At 35.5% G+C, this 22,244-nt stretch overlaps 1 protein-coding gene and 1 long non-coding RNA gene across 9 annotated transcripts in view; one reads left to right on the top strand and one right to left on the bottom strand.

Annotated features, from left to right (window-relative positions):
- LOC112821565 (uncharacterized) overlaps positions 1–22,244 on the bottom strand; it is a 490,026-nt gene that overhangs the window by 447,757 nt on the left and 20,025 nt on the right. For all 6 annotated transcript variants that reach the window (XR_012379824.1, XR_012379825.1, XR_012379827.1 and 3 more), the window contains exons 2-3: positions 17,365–17,468; positions 9,193–9,295 (exon numbers count right to left, since the gene is read on the bottom strand). This is a non-coding gene — a long non-coding RNA (uncharacterized lncRNA). The remainder of the gene's footprint in view (positions 1–9,192; positions 9,296–17,364; positions 17,469–22,244) is intronic.
- PNPT1 (polyribonucleotide nucleotidyltransferase 1) overlaps positions 1–22,244 on the top strand; it is a 46,659-nt gene that overhangs the window by 20,821 nt on the left and 3,594 nt on the right. For 2 of the 3 annotated variants that reach the window (XM_025868803.2, XM_073897691.1), the window contains exons 14-27: positions 3,340–3,410; positions 5,363–5,399; positions 7,542–7,608; positions 7,690–7,779; positions 8,916–8,969; positions 13,782–13,888; positions 14,803–14,874; positions 14,963–15,026; positions 16,313–16,396; positions 16,719–16,802; positions 17,845–17,951; positions 18,030–18,085; positions 19,673–19,751; positions 22,107–22,154. In XM_025868803.2, the coding sequence (XP_025724588.1) occupies positions 3,340–3,410; positions 5,363–5,399; positions 7,542–7,608; positions 7,690–7,779; positions 8,916–8,969; positions 13,782–13,888; positions 14,803–14,874; positions 14,963–15,026; positions 16,313–16,396; positions 16,719–16,802; positions 17,845–17,951; positions 18,030–18,085; positions 19,673–19,751; positions 22,107–22,154 (1,020 nt within the window). Of the gene's footprint in view, positions 1–3,339; positions 3,411–5,362; positions 5,400–7,541; positions 7,609–7,689; positions 7,780–8,915; positions 8,970–13,781; positions 13,889–14,802; positions 14,875–14,962; positions 15,027–16,312; positions 16,397–16,718; positions 16,803–17,844; positions 18,086–19,672; positions 19,752–22,106; positions 22,155–22,244 lie in introns of all 3 variants that reach the window. The other variant, XM_025868802.2, reaches the window with a different exon arrangement.

Here is a 22,244-nt window from a genome sequence, read left to right on the forward strand (position 1 = left end):
TCCCTTCTTCCTGCTCCCCTCCCATTCCTTAGACAACTGTTGATCTGCTTTTGTCACTGTATATCGGTTTGCATTTTCTAGAATTTTTATCGTATCTCTTGATGCACAAAATTTAGTTTATGGCATATTGTCTATTTTTGGTCTATTCAGGGCCCTCATTTGTTTTCTCTATTTAGCCTATATCTCAATCCTATTCTTTTCCCTTACATTAGCACCTATTCTCTTGTATTTAACATACATGTGTATCCATTGTTTTGTGTATGGTATTTGCTTTATACCTCTTCCTTTTTCTTATATTAATTACTACCTTAATTTTGACAATCAAATTGGGACCAAGTGGTATTCCTTGCTTTCATTTGTATTTCCCTATGAGGCTGAGGATCTCTTTATATCATAGCCAGTCAACATGGTCACTGCATAAATCATACCCTGGGGGCCTGCACACCCTCCAGAACTCTCTTGTCACATGGATAGTGTCCCTAAACTTGAGCAATATGGTGGCCCTGGTTCAGGTTTGCTCTTTTGTGAATTATCTGGTTGTATCTTTTTTTCTTCCTGTTTTTAAGTGATTTTTTTATGTGTTTTAAACATTAATCCTTTCCAGTAACCAGAATTTGAATATATTATCTCCCTCTTTATTGTAAGCCTTTTAACTTTGCTTGTGGTAGCCTACTCTTTGTCTGGAGTGAACCTGAAATCTTTAGTTTTGATGTTGTTAATGCTTCCCTTTTTTATTTTGTGATTTGTGTTTTTAAAGTCTTATTCAAGAAATCTTTCCTTACCCCCAAAGTCACAAAATTAGGCATCTAGTTTTTCTATTAACTTTCTAGTTGTAGCTATTAGACCATTAATCTATCTTGGAGTTTACTCTTAGATATGGTGTGAGATGGAAACCTCCAGAGTGAGCCAATTTTACAACACATTTACTAATAATTCATTTTTTCTGTTGACTTATAATGTCAATTTATATTCAAAGTTTATAAACACGTTTTTGAAATATATTGTCTTCCATCGTTCTGTGAATTTCCTGGGCCAGTGTCACACTGTTTTAGCTACTATGGTTTGCAGGTATGTTAATAGATGAGAAGCAAATCTTCCCTTTTTTATTCTCCCCTGCCCCTCAAAATTGTCTTAGCTCTTCTGGTACATTTGTTCCTTCATTTGAATTTTAGTATTATATTAAGTTCTAGGGAAAAAAATCTTTCTTTAGATTGGTATTGCACTGAATTTATAAATTAACTTGAGAGAAATTTTATTTTTACAGTTTAAGTCACAGTCATTTCAATAAACAGTATCACTCTTGATTCAGGTTTTCTTTTATGCCTTTTAATAAATTTTTAAAAATAACTCCATTAAGATATCCTGCATACTTCTGTTAGCTCTTCTGACAATCTCAGCCTTTTAAGAGTGTTTAGTTCATTAATGTTCAATTTAATTATTGATGTGATTGAATTTAGCCTGTCATTTTATTATGTTGTTTGCCCCCCCCTTTTATTTTTCTATTTTGCTTTCTTTTTGGATTAACTGAATATTTTTTAAAATTCAATTTTAATATGTCTCTTTGTTTTTTAGCTATACCTTTGCATTATTTTTTTAGTGGTTACTATAGAGAATACAGTACATATCCTTAACTTTTCGTACTACTTCACACATTATGTTGTAGTTGTCTTATGAGTTACATCTACATATCATAAACTCCACAAGGCAGTGTTATAACTTGTATTTTAAATAATCATGTATTTTCAGAAATTAAGAGGGAAAAGATAGTCATTTTATTGACTATGTATTTAAACGCTTTGTATTTCTTTCTGAAGATCCAAGTTTCCATCTAGTACTGTTTACTTCAATCTGATAAGACTTTCTTTACTATTGTCCTGTGGGCCTTCTGACAACAAATTCTTGTATTTTATTTATCTGAAGATGTCTTTATTTTGCCTTTATACAAAGAATGTTTTTTGCAAGATTTAGATTCTGGGCTGATGCTTTTTTCTTTTAGCACTTAAAAGAATGTTCCACTCTTTTTTTTTTTTATTTTTTATTTTTTTCCAAATAAAAAGGATGCATTCAAATCATTGTTCCCTGTTTTCTATTTATTGTCTTCATCTGGGTGCTTTCCAGATTTTCTTTCTGTTTGGGTTTTCAACAATATAACTATGAAAAGTGTACTTTTCTTTGTATTTATCATACTAATAGTTTCCTGAGCTTGAACCTGTAAATTTGTGTCTTTCAACAAACTTTAGGGACTTCAGCTATAATTTCTTCAAATATTTTTTCTACCTTATTCTCTTATCTCTACTTATGGGATTGTAAGTATATATGTTAGTGCTTTGGAAATTGTCCCACAGGTCCCTGAGGATATATTTTCCCTACCCCACCCCACACCCCTTCTTCTTTGTTCGTTAGATTTGGCAATTTCTGTTAATCCATCTCCATGTTCATTGACTCTTGTCATCTCCTTTCCATCATAAGATAATGTATCTTTAAGTTTTAGAATTTCCATTTGTTTTTCTTTGTATCTTTGAGCATAATTATAAGAGCTATTGAAAATCCTTGTCTGTTAATCCAACATCTGAATTAGCTCGGGGCAATCTACTCATTATTTTTTTCTTGAGAATGGGTACCATTTCCTATTTTTCTGTAGGGTGTATCTTGGATGTTGTGAATGATGCATTGCTGAGTTTGGATTACATTATGTTCCTCCAAAGAAGACTGGATTTTTTTTAAGTAGGCAGTTTTATTGGCTGGACCTTTACTTTATTTTTTTAAATTTTATTTTATTTAAATTCAATTAATTAGCATATAGTATATTATGTTTCAGAGGTAGAGTTCAGTGATACATAGTTGCATATAACACCCAATGCTCATTACATCACGTGCCCTCCTTACTGCCCATCACCCAGTTACCCATTCCCCCCACCTACTACCCCCATCCAGCAACCCTCAGTTTGTTTCCTATAGTTAAGAGTCTCTTACGGTTTGTCTCCCTCTCTGATCCCATCTTCTTTTATTTTTCCCTCCCTGGCTGGACCTTTATTGGGGCTTCCTTTATAGCCAGGTTTACAAACATACCTTCCTCTTCCTGTCCTCCCTCAGTACTTATAATACAGTGCTTTACATATGTAGTCTATGATGTTAGACCTTTGGATTATTGAGATTTGCACATAACTCTCATATTTATAGAATGAATAAATGTTTACTGTATTAAGTAGCATGGCAAGCTTTGTATAAAATTTACTTATCCCATTTCTTTAATAGCTAATTGGGTTTTTGAAATAGTTTTAGTTTTCCTCTTCATTGTTAGTAAATTAAAGCCTGACAGGTTTTTTCTTATTATTGTAGGTGCTTTGCACTGTCACATTTGATTCATTAGAATCCAGTATGAAGTCAGACCAAATTATAACAGCCATAAAGTAAGTTATGTTTTTTGGTAAGTTTTAAAGTATGTTAGTATGTCCTAAAACATATGTTTGCTATGTTTTAAAGTAAGTTACGATATTCCAGTATATAATTGAAGCTCATACAAGGTATTATTATTATTACTTTTTTAAACCAATTATCTCTGTACTTTATTTTTCTGTTTACATAATAGTGATTTTTAAGGTGTTTTTAACGTGGGTACCTTCAGTTTCGTCTCTGTCTCTAGAACCATTCCTCAGGACAGATATGGGTAGGTTTTTCTGTTATAAACAAGAGAGCAAATACATAAGCAAGAGTCTCAGTTGCTAAAAAGAATCTGGAGGCTGTTAATAAGTAAAAAAAGCCTTACTTAAACCCAAGCCACATTGAAATTTATGTTCAGAAATACTTGTCTCTCTTCCTCTGTTCCTAAAGAGTCAGCAGTAAAATCTTGTTCATCAATTTCAGATGATGAGAATCTATGTTACAGTCCTCACCAGCACTACTGCATCAGCCACAGTTCTTTTCTTTGCTCAGTGCCTACCAGGGTTGCTTCCCTTTCTCTTGGTAAGGGTCTCAGAAGACCATAAGACTCTGCCTCCCTCTTCCTACTGCTCAACTGATGAGGATAACCCCCAGTATCTTCAGGATAGCATCACTAATTGTTTTTCACATATCTGATAAAATTGACAATGCAGCTGTGTGTATAGGCGAGATTGTTATTGTAATCATAATCCTTTTGGGGGGAGCTCTTAAACTTTGTATTTTAAATTCCCATCTGAGCCCAAACTTGGTTGCCCTGCCCTTCCTCACTTTGACTCCTTTCTCTTCTAAAAGGCAACACAGCTTCATAAGAAAGAGCACTGGCCTTGGCCAGGGTACCTCTTTATGTTCTAATCTTAGGTCTGTAACCTATGTAAATGAGAGGGCACATATCAGTCAGCCATGCTGGCCTTTGGTTTCATCTTGTAAAATGCAGGCTCTGCACTAATGATCCATTTCCTCCTCTCTAGTCACCAAAATCTGTTATTCCTTTAGTCTTCTGTAGTCAGGTTTTTAGACTTCTCTTCCCAACACTGTGGTTTATAGTTATGCAGATTCAGTCCTACCTCAGGACTTTTTCAAGCCTTTGCACAGAGAGGTGCCTTTAGTAATTACACCCACCCAACGGGGACACTATTTTTGCTAAGACCCTGTATATGCCTCAATTAAAGATTAAGTCTGGTTTCCTGCTTCCAGGAATTGTATTTCTTCTCATCCTTATTTTCCCCGTTGTTCTAGATACAGTCATAACATTTCCCATTTCTCATTTCAAACCCTGAAAAAAATCTTTGCCTGTCTGATCTCCTGGTTGCTCTCCCCCCTCCAAAGCATTTCAGTTACTGATCTTCATTTCACATACTAATGGGAGAAAGATCATAATTCTGAGAATTAACTAATATGTTTATAACATTTAAGAGTCTCTCAGTAGTTACTAATGCTTAAAAATAAATGTCTACTGTCTATAAATGTCTACTGTCTTAGTATACAAATAGAATATTTAAGTATTTCGGGGTGCCTGGGTGGCTCAGTCATTAAGCGTCGTGATCCCAGAATCCTGGGATCAAACCCCACATTGGGCTCCCTGCTCAGAGGGAAGCCCCTCTCCCCCTACTTGTGTTCCCTCTCTCGCTGTGTCTCTCTCTGTCAAATAAATAAATAAAATCTTTAAAAATTAAAAAAAGAATAAGTATTTCTATTTGAAGCAAAATTGTTTTCCTAAATCTTTGTAAAATTCATTCATAAAACCCCAGAAAAAAATACTGTCTCTGACATTCATCCTTCTAATTCTTCTGGTTTTCAATTTCAGACCAACTCTCTTTAATATGTAATTATTTTTTAAAATCCCCTTAAATTTTTAGTTGCTTATTGAACTTATTTTTTTGTATCTATATGATGTTTTTAATATTATGCTTTTTGTTTATAGTGGAATAAAAGATAAAAATTTCATGCTGCATTATGAGGTAAGGTAAATTTTATCCCCAATATTTTATGAAAACTTTTCAGGATATAGCAAAGTTGAAAGAACTTTAGAGTGAATATCTACATGCCCACTGCCTAGGTTCTACTATTAACATTTTACTATGCTGGTTTTATATATCTGTTAAGGTGGATTTGGGCATGTTCTTTTATTGCATGCAGAAGGGAATTTAGAGAAATGTCATAGTTTTCAATCACTAACTTCATGTTCTGAATCAGACATAAAAGTTAAAGTATAGTAGACAATTTTATTTTAGTCAAGAAAAAGTTGTACCCATTCACTGGTATCAAAACAAAAGTGGGGCTTTTCAAATCCTCAAATGACAAATCACCTCTTCCCTTTAGTTCATTTAAATGTTCATATTTTTACTCAGTTGATTAGTAGTAAAAAAAAACTCTGTGGTATTTAATATTAAACTACTATGTGAAACTACTGAGTTTGTGATTGACCTCATTTACAACTAAGTCCTAAGGCACTAGACACGACATATAGCACTTTAATTTTAGTATCTGGAGCATATACGCTGGGAGGCTAATATAAAAGTAGCAAGTCACTTCACTGTTGAGTGACCGTTGTTGGCTGCCCAGAATCCCAACATCTCAATTTTGTTGTGCATACTATAATTAATAGAGAATATACAGAAACCTGGGGATTTTCACAGATTTTGAGTCCCTTATAAATATCCTGTTCTGCATATACTCAGATGCTGCAGAAGCCAGAAAGTAATTATAAATGAGTAAAGCATATCCTTTGTCATGAGCTGCACAGCACATGGATGGCAGTCTTTAAAAAGGGCAGCTGTGGGGGCACCTGGGTGGCTTAGTCGGTGTCTGCCTTTAGCTCAGGTCATGATCTCAGGGTTCTGGGATCAAGCCCTGCATTGGGCGCCTTGCTCAGTGGGGAGCCTGCTTCTCCCTCTGCCTGCCACTACCCCTGCTTGTGCTTGTTTTCTTTCTCTCTGTGTCATATAAATAAATAAAATCTTTTTTTAAAAAAATTAATAAAAAGGGCAGCTGTGAAAAATGTACCTGTAGCTGATTACTGGCAACAGAAGTAAAGGAGGGGGACAGTAAAAGGATATGGGCTGTTATTGCTACATCCTTTCATTTTTAAAATTTTTATTATAAAATAAAAATAAAACAGATACTGAAAATGTTATAAAACAAAGGATGGCGTAATGAGTTTTTATAAGGCAGAGACCCTTATAACCACCACCAAAATCAGAGAATAGAAATGTTCCCAGTCACCCCTGAAACCCCTCCATGCTTTTCATCCCAGTCTCAACACCCTTCTTTCCCTGAAAGTAACTACTCTCCTAAATTTTATAGTAATTACTTCCTTGCATTTCTAGTGTACATTCCCTAGACACTGTAATCTTGTCCATTTTTTAAAAATTTGATATTTCTGTAAATCTCTTTTAATCTATAGGTCTCCTCCAAAACATTCTTTTCTTTTCAGTCTATCTGTTGAAGTCCCAGAGCCATTTGACCTGCAGTCAGGGTGTTGTTGAGTACACACTCATGGCGCAATCCAACAAATTTCTCTTTCTATCTCCTAAAAATTGACTGCAATCCTGAAAATTGACTGCTAGATCCAGAGGCTTGAAGATTCATGTACCATTACTCCTTTTTAAAAATATTTTCTTACACAAACTGGAATTCCAAATTTTATGGGATATTTCCCAATATTTTAAATGACTGAACTAAGTCATATTCCTTTGAGACACTGTACTGGTCAAATAAAGTAGTTTGCAACCTCTGACTAAAAGAAAACACTTACTGGAGAAGATCTGTTTCCTCAATGTGCATTTCTTTTTAAATTTGTATATATTTTTCTTATAAATATATAATACTTCGTCATTGTTAATAATTTAAACATTATAGAAATTTATGTTGTGGATCCCCATAACCATCCACTTCCCACTCTGGTTCAAATACACATTAGAAATAGTTACTTTTACTAATTTGATGTATATTTCAGCTATACAGACATTTTCTATGTATATAAATGAACTTTAAAAAAATGGGATTCTACTCTTTTGTAACTTCTTTTATTATTTTGGTACTATATCTTAGATATCTTTCCATGTCAGCTGTTTATGTATCCTTTTTTGTTTGCTTTTAAGTTTCCTCCTTATGCCACTAATGAAATTGGCAAAGTCACTGGTGTGAATAGAAGAGAACTTGGGCATGGTGAGTACAAATCTATAACCTTTCTTGTATTCTTATGGGGACTTAGTAAATTTATGCTTATTATTTTCTGTTCTAATTTAGGTGCTCTTGCTGAGAAAGCTTTGCATCCTGTTATCCCGAAGGATTTTCCTTTCACAATAAGAGTAACATCTGAAGTCCTAGAGTCAAATGGTAGGATATTAAAATAAATTTTCCCCTAGTCAAAAGACCAGAATTCCTGTTATATTCTTAACTTTCCATAACTAATGTTACATTATTCTTATTACCACAGTGCCCGAGTCCATGACAAAAGAAAAATGTGTTTAGTTAATCATATACTATCTAAATCTCTGTTATTAGCTAATAAGATGTTTTGAAAGCAATATAAAACAAATATTTCTCTTTATGTATCTTTTATAACAGATCCAATTGGGTTATTTGTTTATTTTTAGAAACAAACCATCGAGCAAGGCCAGCTTCAAGAGAGAAAGGGCCAAAAGAGAGTGACACATTAGGCAGGGGACACCTGTCAAGTATCACAGATATAAGTAGCACAGAGAGAGGCTGGACTAAAAGATCAAATTTAGTGACACCTAGGTGGCTCAGTCACTTAAGCGTCTGTCTTCGGCTCAAGTCATGATCCCAGGGTCCTGAGATCAGGTCCCGCATTGGGCTCCTTGCTCAGTGGGGAGCCTGCTTCTCCCTCTGCCTGCCACGCCCCCTGCTTGTGCTCTCGCTCTCTCAAATAAAATCTTTTAAAAATATATTTTAAAAGATCAAATTTAAATTTAAATTAAGTATCCAGGTCAAGGCAGGGTATGGCCATTAGAGACGGAAAGGTCACAGAGATGGTCACAGATACTTAAAAACAACAACAACAAAAAAAATCCTCTGAATTTAAACTAGAGACTTTCTATCCTCTATAGGGTGTGACTAGGCTATAACTTAGGGTCCAGTGAGAGAGCCAGAGCCTGTATCTTTAACTACCTTCTGATTAAGCAACAAAAGAGGCATGGTGGTTTTTCTGGGAGGTTTCTTAGAATCTATAGCACTGCTGTCCAATAGAACTTTATGTGATGATGGAAGTTATCTCTATGCTATGCAGTTGAGGGACTGATTTTATTTCAATTAATTTAAATTTAGTAGCTACATTACCTAATGACTATCATACTGGACTGTATAGTCCTATAGTTGGTGGTTTAACAGAGCTTGCCTTAATTGCTTTTAAAAGGAATACTGAATATTTATAAGGAAATAACCAACAGTAATAGTTCTCTACATTTAAAAAAATCAGTATATTAAAAAGCAAGTATTTTTTGTTTCTATAGGATCATCTTCAATGGCATCTGCATGTGGTGGAAGTTTAGCGTTAATGGATGCAGGTAAAGTTATGTGTCAAAACTACTAATACTTTATCTGTATTTGATTAGTAAAAAATATAAGATCTCTTTAAAATTGGATTTTGGTAAGACCTGGAGAAGTCAAATTACAGATTACCAAACCAGGCCAGAACAAGATAGTTATAAAGTACCGCTTCAACCATACAGGTAATTACTAGAATTCTTATCTTTGGCAGAAGGGAAAACACTAAAATTATTTACTTACCTTGGTAATCAGTGAGCTTTCTCACCTTCTAAAAGGTAAAGAGTTCTGCAGTTGATTCCATTCACCAACAAAGTTTGGACCAGCAGGCAGAAGTATTTAGGACCTGTAAAGGAAAGTAATCATGTAATCTTCCAATCAATTTGCAAGGCATGAGAAGAACAATACCACCCACAGAAGGATACACAGAATTTTAGGAAGAAAGACTATAAGAGGTTCAGTATATCTCCGTTTGAAACACCAAAAGGGAACACCAATGATGCTGTTCAAGAAGAAAGAGAAAAGGAACCTAAAGATACTCAAGAGGCTAAAAGGAGCTCCTTCTAAGTTCACACATTTATAGTACAGAAAAACAGAAAGACAGAAAGGGTACTGTAACCAAGGATGAGATAAAAGAATCATGTGAATATATAATAACACTGTCTAGAAAGATGAAAACTTAAGCCAAAGCAAAAAAACCCTAAAGGTGCTTTTCTAGTTGTGTTCAGTGCCAGAAAAACATCAGCTGATATTTAAGGTTGCTGGTAAAATACTTTTTCTGTTTTCACCTTCATGCATTCATTCAACCAATCTTTACTAGATGCCACCCCTCTTCCAAGCATTGACCTAAGCCCTTGGGACACAGTGATGAACAAAACACAGTCCGTGTCCTAGTGGAGCTTGCATTCAGTCAGTCTTACATTTTCATATTGGAAAACACAACATATTCTCAAAAAGGTGAACTGAAAGAGTAAAAAGAGATCATAAGAGAGTCTTTAACTGCTTTAAATGAATTCAGATCTTTTGGTCTAGACAAATCCCAACCTAAGTAAAGATGAGAACTTCAGGATGAGATAACTGACCAGTGTTGGCAGTATTTGAAAAATCAGAAACTAGTACACTAAGGACACAAAAAGTTCTTAATTTTGAAAGAAAGTAAGGTATTTTCTGTAAAGCATAACCTAGTGAACTTGACAGTGACCCTTGATAAAACTCTTAGATTATAAAAAAAAAAAGGTTTATAAGTATTTTTAGGAAGGTCTCTTCTCTGTGAAGAGAAGGGACCAGAAGGGACTCATTTGAAATAAATCCTGTCGTAAAATAATGTTCCACTTTGGAAAACATTAGCAGATTTGGAGCTGGGAGGGGGGTTGCTGCCTATACCGTATATCTAGAGTCAGTTTGGCAGCTCATGATTTTTCTGTAAATGATACAGAAATTGAGATGGATGATAGGTGCACCTTCGTAACTGGTTGAAGCATGAGTAGAGGAAACAAGCAAATCTGATCAGTAGGATGGTTTGGTCAAGTGGAATGCTTGAGGAATTTTCCTTCTAAATCCTGTCAATGGTTTTATTATTGAATTGACTTAGAACATTGGCCCACTGATAAAAAGGATACTGCTAAAAAAGAATGGGTGACTGATATGTTAAATGACAATTTTGATCTCTAAAAAAAATGTTAACAGGATAAAAAATAAGAAGCCAAATAGAAAAAAATTGAATTTGACAAGAATGACTGTCAAGTCCTGTGGGAAAAGCCAACAAAGGGTGTGCAATTCAACTCAAACACATGAGTGCTTATCATTCCTCACATCAGGCACTTGCTTCAGGGATACAAATGGTACCCATTTTCTAAAAAGTTTACAGGTGCGAAAAACATACTAATAGATCAAGAAGATAAATTCAGGTACGTAACACAAATATGTACAATATGGATGAAGAATTAGGTTGAAGGCAATTAGCTTCATAGAGATAGCTACATTTCATCTGGTTCTAAAGGTTAAGTAGTTGATCTGTCATTAGGAGCAGGGCCCATATTTCATGTGAAAGGAACAACATGGGCAAAGTTTTGAAGCAGTATGGTATGTTTCTGAAATGTATTTGAAAAAACTAAGTAATAAATTGGCACCAGATTTTAAAGGTCATTGTTATGTTAAGGATTTTGAACTTAAAGCTAATATTTCACAACCCAGTATTCTATGAGTACTGTTCCTGCTGGATGTTGATTATTGTATACCATGAAAAAAAATCATTCTATTATAAAGTACATTTGAGCAGGATTAAGCAGGTTTATTTAATATGAGTTAAATAAACTTTAATATGCTAATGTGAATTCTGAATCTCTAGGATATGCACTATTTCCCAAATTTTTTTTTTTTTAAAGATTTTATTTATTTGACAGAGAGAAACACAGCGAGAGAGGGAACACAAGCAGGGGGAGCGGGAGAGGGAGAAGCAGGCTTCCAGCAGAGCAGGGAGCCCGATGCGGGGCTCGATCCCAGGACCCTGGGATCATGACCTGAGCCGAAGGCAGACGCTTAACAACTGAGCCACCCAGGCGCCCTTCCCAAATGTTTTTGACCAAAGAACATACATAAAATTTCCTGATAGCATGGGGCGCCTGGGTGGCTCAGTCGTTAAGCATCTGCCTTCGGCTCAGGTCGTGGTCCCAGGGTCCTGGGATCGAGCCCCGCATCGGGCTCCCTGCTTGACGGGGAGCCTGCTTCTCCCTCTCCCACTCCCTCTGCTTGTGTTCCCTCTCTCGCTGTGTCTCTCTGTCAAATAAATGAAATCTTTAAGAATGAATGAATGAATGAATGAATGAATGAATAAATAAATAAATAAATAAATGAAATTTCCTGAAAGCAGATAATGGGGAACTCAGGAGAATTTTATGTAGAGGAATAGTGTGATTTGAATCTGATTTTTCTTTTTGGTAATTTTTTCAGCTTAGGTGATAGACCTAGAGGATGAAGTGGGAGAGAATGGAAACTGAGGGGAGAGACTAAAATTGGGGAAACCAGACAGGGAGAATGTTGTCAGAGCAAGAATAATGCGGACTTGGACTAAAGGAGCAGCAATGGATGTTTCAGTATTTAGGGGAAAGGACAACTTTATAAAAAAATTTAAAGGACAAACTATCAGATCTTTGTGACTTCATACAGGAAATGAGGAAAGAAGTGTTGATTCTGGCATGAGTGTCTTAGTTGCATTCAACCAAGATAAGAAAGGCAAGACAGAAAGGATTTATTGGGTGTGATCACATTTTGAATATATGTACATACATATAAGGTGCTTTGGGGACATTTAACTGGAAATGTCCAATAGGCAAATTGGCTATACAGATCTAGGGCTTATTAGAAAAGAGAAACAGGCAGGAGAGAGAGATTTTTAAGTCATCAACATTATAGGTTATGGTTAAAAACCATGAGCATAAGTGAGATTGCTTAAAGAATATGAAATGAGATCCCCGCCACACTCCTTTGTAACAGATGAGTTCCAAGTGATAAAACCTTAGATGTTTTGTAAAAAAATGAAACACAGAAGATTTTATCAAAGTATTAGGAAAAACCCTGTTACATTTGATTTTTTTTTTGCAAAATTCAGGAACCATGATTGCATATAACTTTTAAAATTCTGTACAGGAAAATAAATCATAATAAACAAAGTCAATTGACTAGGAAATAATATATTTCCTTTAATATATTTGTATTTAACAAAGATGTACTGTCCATATTGAAAGAGCTTTTATAAATCATTAAGAAAAAATCTAGCAAACAAGTAGGGAAATGGTTGAAGGCCATGAACAGGCAATTCAAAGAAAAAGAAATATAAGGGGTGCCTGGGTAGCTCAGTTGGTTGTGTCCAACTCTTGATCTCAGCTTGGGTCTAAATCTCAGGGTTGTGAGTTCAAGACCCACATTGGGCTCCACACTGGGCATGGAGCCTAAATAAATAAATAAATAAAATAAACAGTATGTAAACATTTTAAAAAAAGTTTAATCTCACTTATAAAAAATCAAATTAAAAACAATAAGCTACCATTTTTACCCTTTATGTAACAAAGGTCAAAAGGTTTGACAGGAATTAACAAGGAAGTAGAACAGCAGGCACCCTCAAGTACTGCTGGTAAAAATATAAAATGCTACACTCTGGAAGGTAGTTTGACGGATTTATAATAAATGTAAACCCACACACTCTTTGACTCAGTAATCCCACTTCTATTATGTGGCTTATAAATCCATTCAGGGAGTATAAGCAGCCATTCAAAAGAATAAGGTGGGAACTTTGTGTGGCATTATGTGTCAATATCCAAGGTATGTTATTAAGTGAAAAAACGCAAGGTGCAGAATAGTGAGTGCACTCACTATGCTTCCATAAGTAAAGAAAATAAAAGATTACACTTCGATTCATATTTGGGCACAAATTTTCTGGGAGGACACACACACAAAAAAAACCTACTGATGGTTTTCATGGAAAGGTGAGCTGAGGGGTTTAGGCTGGAAGGATTTACAATAACATGGTTACTTTTCCAAAAAAAGAAGATAAATATACCAAAAGTAAAAAGACAAATGGATTCCATTAAGAATTAAGTTTGCTATTTTTATAGAGGTTTTTGTGAGAACAGTGATTACCTGTTTAGAATTGTTTTAAGGAGCTTTTATCATGTGCTTAAGAAGAAATGAGGTAGATAGAAGACCTTTCCAGCTTAGTTCTGATGATGTCAAATTTAAAACACCACTTACTTACATTAAAATAAATATCAACAGAATGATAAATATGTGTTAGGCTGATGTACACATTATGTACAAGCTCTTTTTCTCAATTACAGGTGTTCCAATTTCATCTGCTATCGCAGGTGTGGCAATTGGATTGGTCACCAAAAACAGTCCTGACAAGGGTGAAATAGAAGATTATCGTTTGCTGACAGATATTCTGGTAAGTATATCCATGTTTTCAAATATTCAGTGGTGAAGATGATGGTGCACATTTTATAAGCATTGGATGCTTAGAAGAATAACAGTTGAGAAATAGTGGTCCTTGTTCTTACTTTCCTCCTCTGCATATTAGCCTTGGATTTTATAGGATGTGAGTTAAAATATATATATGACAGTATAAATATCCATAACGGCTTACTTTAGGGTGATCATAAATGAATCCCTGTGCATTTATGGGGGGGGGCAACATGACCTTAAAGTGATTTTCTGATGAAACATTTCTAACTTAAAAAGCCACAAATTAGGGGCGCCTGGGTGGCTCAGTTGGTTAAGCGACTGCCTTCAGCTCAGGTCATGATCCTGGAGTCCCAGGATCGAGTCCCGCCATCGGGCTCCCTGCTCGGCAGGGAGTCTGCATCTCTCTCTGACCCTACCCCCTCTCATGTGCTCTCTCTCTCATTCTCTCTCTCTCAAATAAATAAATAAAATCTTTAAAAAAAAATAAAAAAAAATAAAATATACTTCCTTTATTAAAAAAAAAAAAAAAGCCACAAATTAGAAGCAGTAGTTAATGTAGAAGATACTTCTTTGTATTTAGTCTTAGAGGACATGGTTTACTGCCACAGCTGTTTTTTAAAATTCCTCTATAGTGACTGGGTGAATTTTTTGTTTAAAACTATATCATTTCTGGGGCGCCTGGGTGGCTCAGTCGTCAAGCGGCTGCCTTCAGCTCAGGTCATGATCCCAGGGTCCTGGGATTGAGCCCTGCATCAGGCTCCCTGCTTGGCGGGAAGCCTGCTTCTCCCTCCCCGACTCCCCCTGCTTGTGTTCCTGTCCTTGCTATCTCTCTCTCTCTCTCTGTTAAATAAATAAAATCTTAAAAAAAAAAAACTATCATTTCTTAAATTCCTCCAGGGAATTGAAGATTACAATGGTGACATGGATTTCAAAATAGCCGGCACCAATAAGGGAATAACTGCATTACAGGTATTTTAAAGCCTGTTTTGTTTCACTTTTATAATATTTAAATGTCATGAATCAATATTTATATAATTTTTTGACTTTTCCACATTAGGCTGATATTAAATTACCTGGAATACCAATAAAAATTGTAATGGAGGCCATTCAACAAGCCTCAGGTAAGTTAAGCCAGTGTGCCTGATTCTCTTTCCATCATTGTTCACTTGTTCATGGCAACTATAATTCCCATTAGGCATATTAAAAATGGGCTTATTATAAAATACTGCTTTAGAAAATGAAACTTCATGTAAAAACCTTTATGAGAGACCAGAGAAAATTCAATTTTTACAAGTTAAGTCACTAAGATAAGATTTATGGAGAAAGGGGACTATAAGAATTGTAAAGGTAATTAGGACATGAAGAGCTTTGATTACTAAGTTAAAAAATTTGGATTTTACTCTATAAAAACTAAGAATACTGCTTTATCTTATCACATTTATTTTATATACAGTTGACCTTTGAACAATGTGTGTTCAGACTGCATGGGTCCACTTATACATAGACTGTTTTTATTAAAGAGTTGGCAACAAAAGCGTTTATTTACAACAGCAAGTCATTTATTTACTACTGCCCATCCCACCAGACCAACTAAAGGCAGCTGGCACGGAGGTCATGCCCGCTGCACTGAGTATCCTAAGAGGCCTGCTGAGGCAATTAGCAGCCCCTGTGGGTTGGGGGAGGGGCCATGACTGGGCAGGGCTACAGATCACCCAGTGTACTGAGAAGGTGGTCCCATTGAGCATCCAGGGCTGGCCAGCAGAAGCCTGGGCTGAAGTGGAAAAACAAGCCCATTGGGCAGGGACAGCACTGCATAGGACGTCCCTGCACTAAGTCCTCTGTGCCTGTGGGATTGGGAGGGGACTCACTCCCCACCACAGCACCTTGGCCTCAGGGCCTCCTGGAGACCAGCATACTCACATGTAGCCACAGGTGCCAGTGGTACATGTCCAGGCAGATGAGGCAGCTATACTATGCCTCCACGCAACTGTTGCAGCCTGCAGGCTACCCAGGGGTTGCCACTGCTGAGCCTAAGCCACCAGGCTATGGAACTTTGCCATCCCAAGGCCAGCCCCCTATCCCATGCCTATGCACAAATGTTTTTCAATAAATATACATACAGTACTGTAAATATATCTTCTGTTCCTTATGGTTTTCTTAACATTTTCTTTTCTCTAGTTTACTTTATTGTAAGAATAAAGAGTATAATAGATACAACATACAAAATGTGTTACTTAACTGTTTTTTGTCACGGGTAAGGCTTCCAGTCAATGAGTAGGCTATTAGTAGTTAAGTTTTGGGGAATCAAAAGTTATACACGAATTTTTGATGCAGGGGTAGACATCCTTAATCTCTAGTTGTTCAAGGGTCAACTGTAGTATAATTTTTATGTTTTTATCTCTTATAGTGGCAAAGAAGGAGATACTACAGATTATGAACAAAACTATTTCAAAACCTCGAGCATCTAGAAAAGAAAATGGACCTGTTGTAGGTAATGGACTAAAGTTATTATTTATTCTGTGATAAGGTAAACATTAATATATGAAAGTATATTATTATATTTAAATTTCCTTTAACTTCATACACAAAACAAAAATATTTTAAATATTTCTATAGTTAAAATATTTTAAATTTGGGGAGATATTTTTAGGCATTAGTACTTTCAGAAACTTTAGTCAAGTAACTATTTTTCTATTTCCCATGAAATATTTTTACATGTGTCTATGACAAAAAAAATCTTGACTGATCAAGATGTGTTTTAGGTTCATATATGTATTTGAATTATCTACAATTTTGTCTGTACCGCATTTCAGAAACTATTCAGGTTCCATTATCAAAACGGGCAAAATTTGTGGGACCAGGTGGATATCATTTAAAAAAGCTTCAGGCTGAAACAGGTAAGAGTTGTATAAAGTTTGGGGGTTTTATTTTTTTTAGAGAGGGAGGGGGAAAGAGGAGAGGGGAGAGAGAATCTTAAACAGGCTTCATGTCCAGCATGGACCCCAACTTGAGGGCTCGATCTCACAACCCTGAGATCATGACCTGAGCCGAAATCAACAGTCAGACACTTAACCAACTGAGCCACCCAGGCACCCCAAGTTTGAAGGTTTTAATGGTAGGCTACATAAGTTGCCATTTCATCTCTTATTGTGTTCAAAAAATATGTTTGAGATATGCAAGAATAAGAGAAAAGAATACAACACTGACATGTTTTTACTGTAAGTGTTCTGTATGCCTCTTAATAAATCAACAGTCATTCTTACCTAGGATGACCTAGAATTCATCAATTCATCAATTGCTTTGTAACATTTTAAAATTGAACATTTAGAAAAATGTTTAGTTTTTCACTTTAGAGGACTTTGATGTCATTTTCTATTCTGCTATTTTTCACTTAGTCTTATTTCGACTCTTTAAAGAGTGTAGAAATAGTATGCAATCTTTGAGTTACCTAGTACTTACCAGCTTTGAGGTTATTGAAGGAAGGTGAGAAGCAGAGTTGTCTTAGCCAGCTCTTTAGATTGAAAAATGACATGATTTTCTCCCACATCCATCTGTTCACCACTCTAGAGTAAGAGAAAGAAAAAAAGGTGAGGAAAAGGTTCTAGTATAGTTTCTACTTATAATTAAGAGAGCAAAACCAAACCTTCCAAAATTAGGACTTAAATATGCTTTCTCCTACCAAACTCTGAGCTCCAAGAACACAGAGACAGTGACTCACTGTTGTTTCCCCAGGGCCTAGTACAATGTCAGATACACAGCAGGTGTGCAATGTGTATTTCTTGGTGAATGAATCCCTTCATTCATAAAGCAATGAATAAATATAACACAACCCTGCCCAGCTACTTACAGGTCAGTCCCCTGCTCTCACATCTACTTTCTGAAACTAGACTCCACTAGAGTGAGCAAATTAACTTTAATGTTAAATTATCTTTTTAAAAGGAGTAACTGTTAGTCAGGTGGATGAAGAAACATTTTCTGTATTTGCACCAACACCAAGTGCTATGCATGAAGCAAGAGACTTCATTACTGAAATCTGTAAAGATGATGTAAGTATAGATCTTATAATACTTTTTTCTACATTTTGTTGCTGTTTATTCATCTTATGGCTTATTTTGCACTTACAGCAAGAGCAGCAACTAGAATTTGGAGCAGTGTATACCGCCACAATAACTGAAATCAGGTAATATCAACTAATATGCCATGCTGGTTTTTGTAAGATTTATATTATAAGCACATGTTAACTTCACATTTGCATTATGTACTTTGTAAGGTATTTAGATTTTATGTCAATTACCTACCATAGAATCATTAATTATTTTTAAGGTATAATTTATTTTCTATACCAGTTTGTTGATTTTCAATAACATGATTCTGTGATTATAATTATATTAATAGATTCATCTAAATAAATTGTTTTCTTGAACCAAATATCCCACCATTTAAATTTTCCCAATAAACAGTAAAACAGGCCCAAAACAGACCTAGCAATATTTCCTTTTTCTTTCTTTTTTCTGATAGTTTGTTGGTTTGTTTTAAAGATAGTACTACTTAATGCCTAAGGAGCACATTTTTTTTATTTTATTATGTTATGTTAATCACTATACATTACATCATTAGTTTTTGATGTTCCATGACTCATTGTTTGTATATAACACCCAGTGCTCCATTCAATACGTGCCCTCACATTTTTTTAAATGTCACTTTCAACCTCAAAGCATTTTTTGTCAGCTAAAAATTTTGGGGATGAGAAAATCCCCCCCTTTATTAAAGATTTTATTTATTTATTTATTTGAGAGAGAAGTAACAAGAGAAAGCACAAGTGGGGAGGAGAGGGAGAACCAGGCTCCCTGCAAACAAGGAGCCCAATGCAGGGCTCAATCCCAGGACCCAGAGATCATGACCTGAGCCAAAGGCAGACGCTTAATGGACTGAGGCACCCAGGCGCCCTTGAAAATCCCCCTTTTAAGGAAAAAAATACATCTATGTATCGATATAGCCTGAGTGTTCAAAGCTATTTGAAATGAATAACAAAAGCCAATGGAATAATTTGTTTAATATCACAGGTGAAAAACTAAGAAATGGGATGGCTTATTTTAGTAGACTAGTGAAAAGAAGATAAATTTTTAATGAAACATTTTATCCAACCCCCTTCCTTAAGTCATTATTTAATAGGCTGATGATTAATCTACACTACTTTAAAATATTTAATGTTGCTGTCCCTCTACTCCCCGCTTGTGCTCTCTCTTGGTATCTCTGTCACTTTCTCTCTAATAAAATCTTTTTTAAAAAAATAAAAAATATTTAATGTCATTTCAAAATGTTTGGAGAAATACTATGAAGTGAAATATATAAGAATATATAGTCTAAAAGCTTGTCACTACACAATTTTCCTTTATCTCTTCTCTGTCCTTTCATTAACAAGTATTTAAATACTGGGTGTAGGGGTGCCCGGGTGGCTCAGAAGATGCCTTCAGCTCAGATCGTGACCTGGGATCGAGGCCCAAGTTGGGCTCCCTGCTCTTCAGGGTAGTCTGCTTCTTCCTCTCCCTCCCCCTGCTCATGCTATCTCTCTCACTCTCAAATAAATAAAATCTTTTTTAAAAAATTTAAATACAGGGTGTATGTTCAGTTGAAAAAATAAGTATCTCTTTTAGATAATCGTTTTTACAATTTTGTGTGCGTGTTTACTTTGTTCTCCAATTAATACATATTCAGTTTATCAGTAGATATACAGGTACTGTTTTAATCAGGCTTATTTCCTTTTCAGAGACACTGGAGTAATGGTTAAGCTATATCCAAATATGACTGCAGTACTACTTCATAACACACAACTTGATCAACGAAAGGTAAAAAAAAAAACTTGATTATTTTTAAAACTGCCTTAAAATCATCATAGTGAAATTACCTGGGTTGATGAGGATTGTGCACTTTGTCCACTACTAGCCTAAATATAGAAAACTGAAAATGACAGCGATGTTGCTGACAAAAACTTTTTACACTATTTAACACAGGTATTTATGTTTGTACTTGTATGATGGAATAGAAATACTCTTGAGTTAACACATCTATAGTTAACATATAACAGTTACTTTTTAAAGATACCTACCTATAGCCCTGTCTTCCCAATTTTCTTGGCCAACCAAGCATGGCAAGATAAAACTAAAAATATGAAACTGTTCAAGAAAACAATAGGTGCAGAGGATAATAGGAATGTTTGGTTTACCAAATATTGAAATATAAAGCTATAGAGAATGAAACAGTATATTACTGACCTAGAATTAGACACCATGCAACAGAAAATAGAGACAGAAATCGTCCAGTTATATACATGGGAATATAATATATACTAAAAGTTGCATTTTCAGTCTGAAGAAACAAAGATGATTCAATACATTGTATTGGAATAGCTGGTTTTCATGAAGCACAATGTCTACTCTTCTTATTTTAAAAAGATTTATTTATTTTAGAGAAAGACCACAACTGCTTGAGTGAGGGGAGGGGCAGAGGGAGAGAGAGAGAGAATCTCAAAGAGACTTCCCTGCTGAGTGCAAAGCCCCACACAGGGCTCGCTCTCACAACCCTGAGATCATGAACTGAGCCGAAATCAAGAGTCAGATGCTTAGCTGACTGAGCCACCCAGGTGCCCCTGACATCATTTTTAAAAAGTATATGGCGGGCGCCTGGGTGGCTCAGTTGGTTAAGCGACTGCCTTCGGCTCAGGTCATGATCCTGGAGTCCCGGGATCGAGTCCCGCATTGGGCTCCCTGCTCAGCAGGGAGTCTGCTTCTCCCTCTGACCCTCTTCCCTCTCGTGCTCTCTATCTCTCATTCTCTCTCTCTCAAATAAATAAATAAGAAATCTTTAAAAAAAAAACGAATAGTATAAAAAGTATATGGCAAAATTACAATAAAGTTGAAAGGCAAGTAGCAACTTAGGGGGAAAAGATGTATATAACATATGAGAGAGGCTTCATATGCACAGGGTTTGTATGGATCGGTAAGAAAGGTCAATATCAACAGCAATTTATTTTAATTAAAGATTTATTATTATTTTTTTAATTTTAGACAGAGAGCATGGGCGAGCAGGGGGAGGAACAGAGGGCGAGGGAGAGAATCTCCAGCAGACTCCATGCTGAGAGGAGAGTCCAACTCAGGGCTTGATCTCACGACCCTGGGATCATGGCCTGAGCTGAAATCAAGAGTCAGATCCTTAGCCCACCAAGTCTCCCAGGCACCCCAACAGCAATTTTTTAAAATGCAAATAAAACTAAGTTATTTCACAGTGTTCAGAGAGTTGAAAATTACCAATGTGGGTAAAAATATGGAGGAAAAAATGGACATCCTCATACACTTGAGGTACTGTTGTAGGAATGTAAATTGGGACAAACTTTTTGAAGAGTGTTTGGTAAATGTGTATGAGTACCTTTGGCCCTAGAAGTTCAACATTAGGACTTTGTTCTGAGAGAATAATTTGAGTAAATGAATACATAATTGTTGCAACACTGCAGTTATCTACAGAAAGGTTGAAAAAAATAGTACACTGAACACACATATACATTACATCTAGATTCAGTAATTATTAACATTTGCAATACTGGAATTTGAGGGGCGCCTGGGTAGCTCAGTCAGTTAAGCATCTGCCTTCAGCTAAGGTCATGATCTCAAGTCTGGGATTGAGCCCTGCACTGGGTTCTCTGCACCACAATGAGTCTGCTTCTCCCTCTCCCTCTCCCTCTGTGCCCTACATTCACTCCCACCCAATAAATAAAATCTTAAAAAAAAAATACTGGAATTTAAAATGAATTAAATGACCATCTTTGGGGATCAGTTAAACAAATTATATAGTTTGAACATTCAACTGTACTGTTTCATTTATTGATATAAAAGGATGTCAACATATTATTGAATGAAAAATCAATGTATTAGAAAACAAGCTCAGTAAGGTCCATTTTTACAAATGCAGTACATATTAAGTAGACATTTGAAGGGATACTTGTTAGAGTATCAGCAGTAGTTATCTAAAAAGTAGAGAGGTTTGGATGATTTTTGCTCTCATTTGAATACATATTATTTTAAGCCTTTATAATCAACAGATTTTATAATCAGAAAAAACAATAAAACTTTCCACTTAAAAAATGTGTACTATTATGGATATTAAGAAATTATGCACAACAACTAATAGATGAACATGTTCTCTTTCAGATTAAACATCCCACCGCCCTCGGATTAGAAGTTGGCCAAGAAATTCAGGTACTTGTATTCAACTTTTTAGCCTTAAAGTTGTAAACTGTACTCGAAGTTTCAATTATTATTATTATTTTTTAAGATTTTATTTATTTG

This window comes from Callorhinus ursinus, unplaced genomic scaffold, assembly GCF_003265705.2.
Source record: "Callorhinus ursinus isolate GAN/ISIS: 27379988/994484 unplaced genomic scaffold, GSC_fseal_2.0 scaffold10, whole genome shotgun sequence".
In the NCBI taxonomy this organism is placed as follows: domain Eukaryota; kingdom Metazoa; phylum Chordata; class Mammalia; order Carnivora; family Otariidae; genus Callorhinus; species Callorhinus ursinus.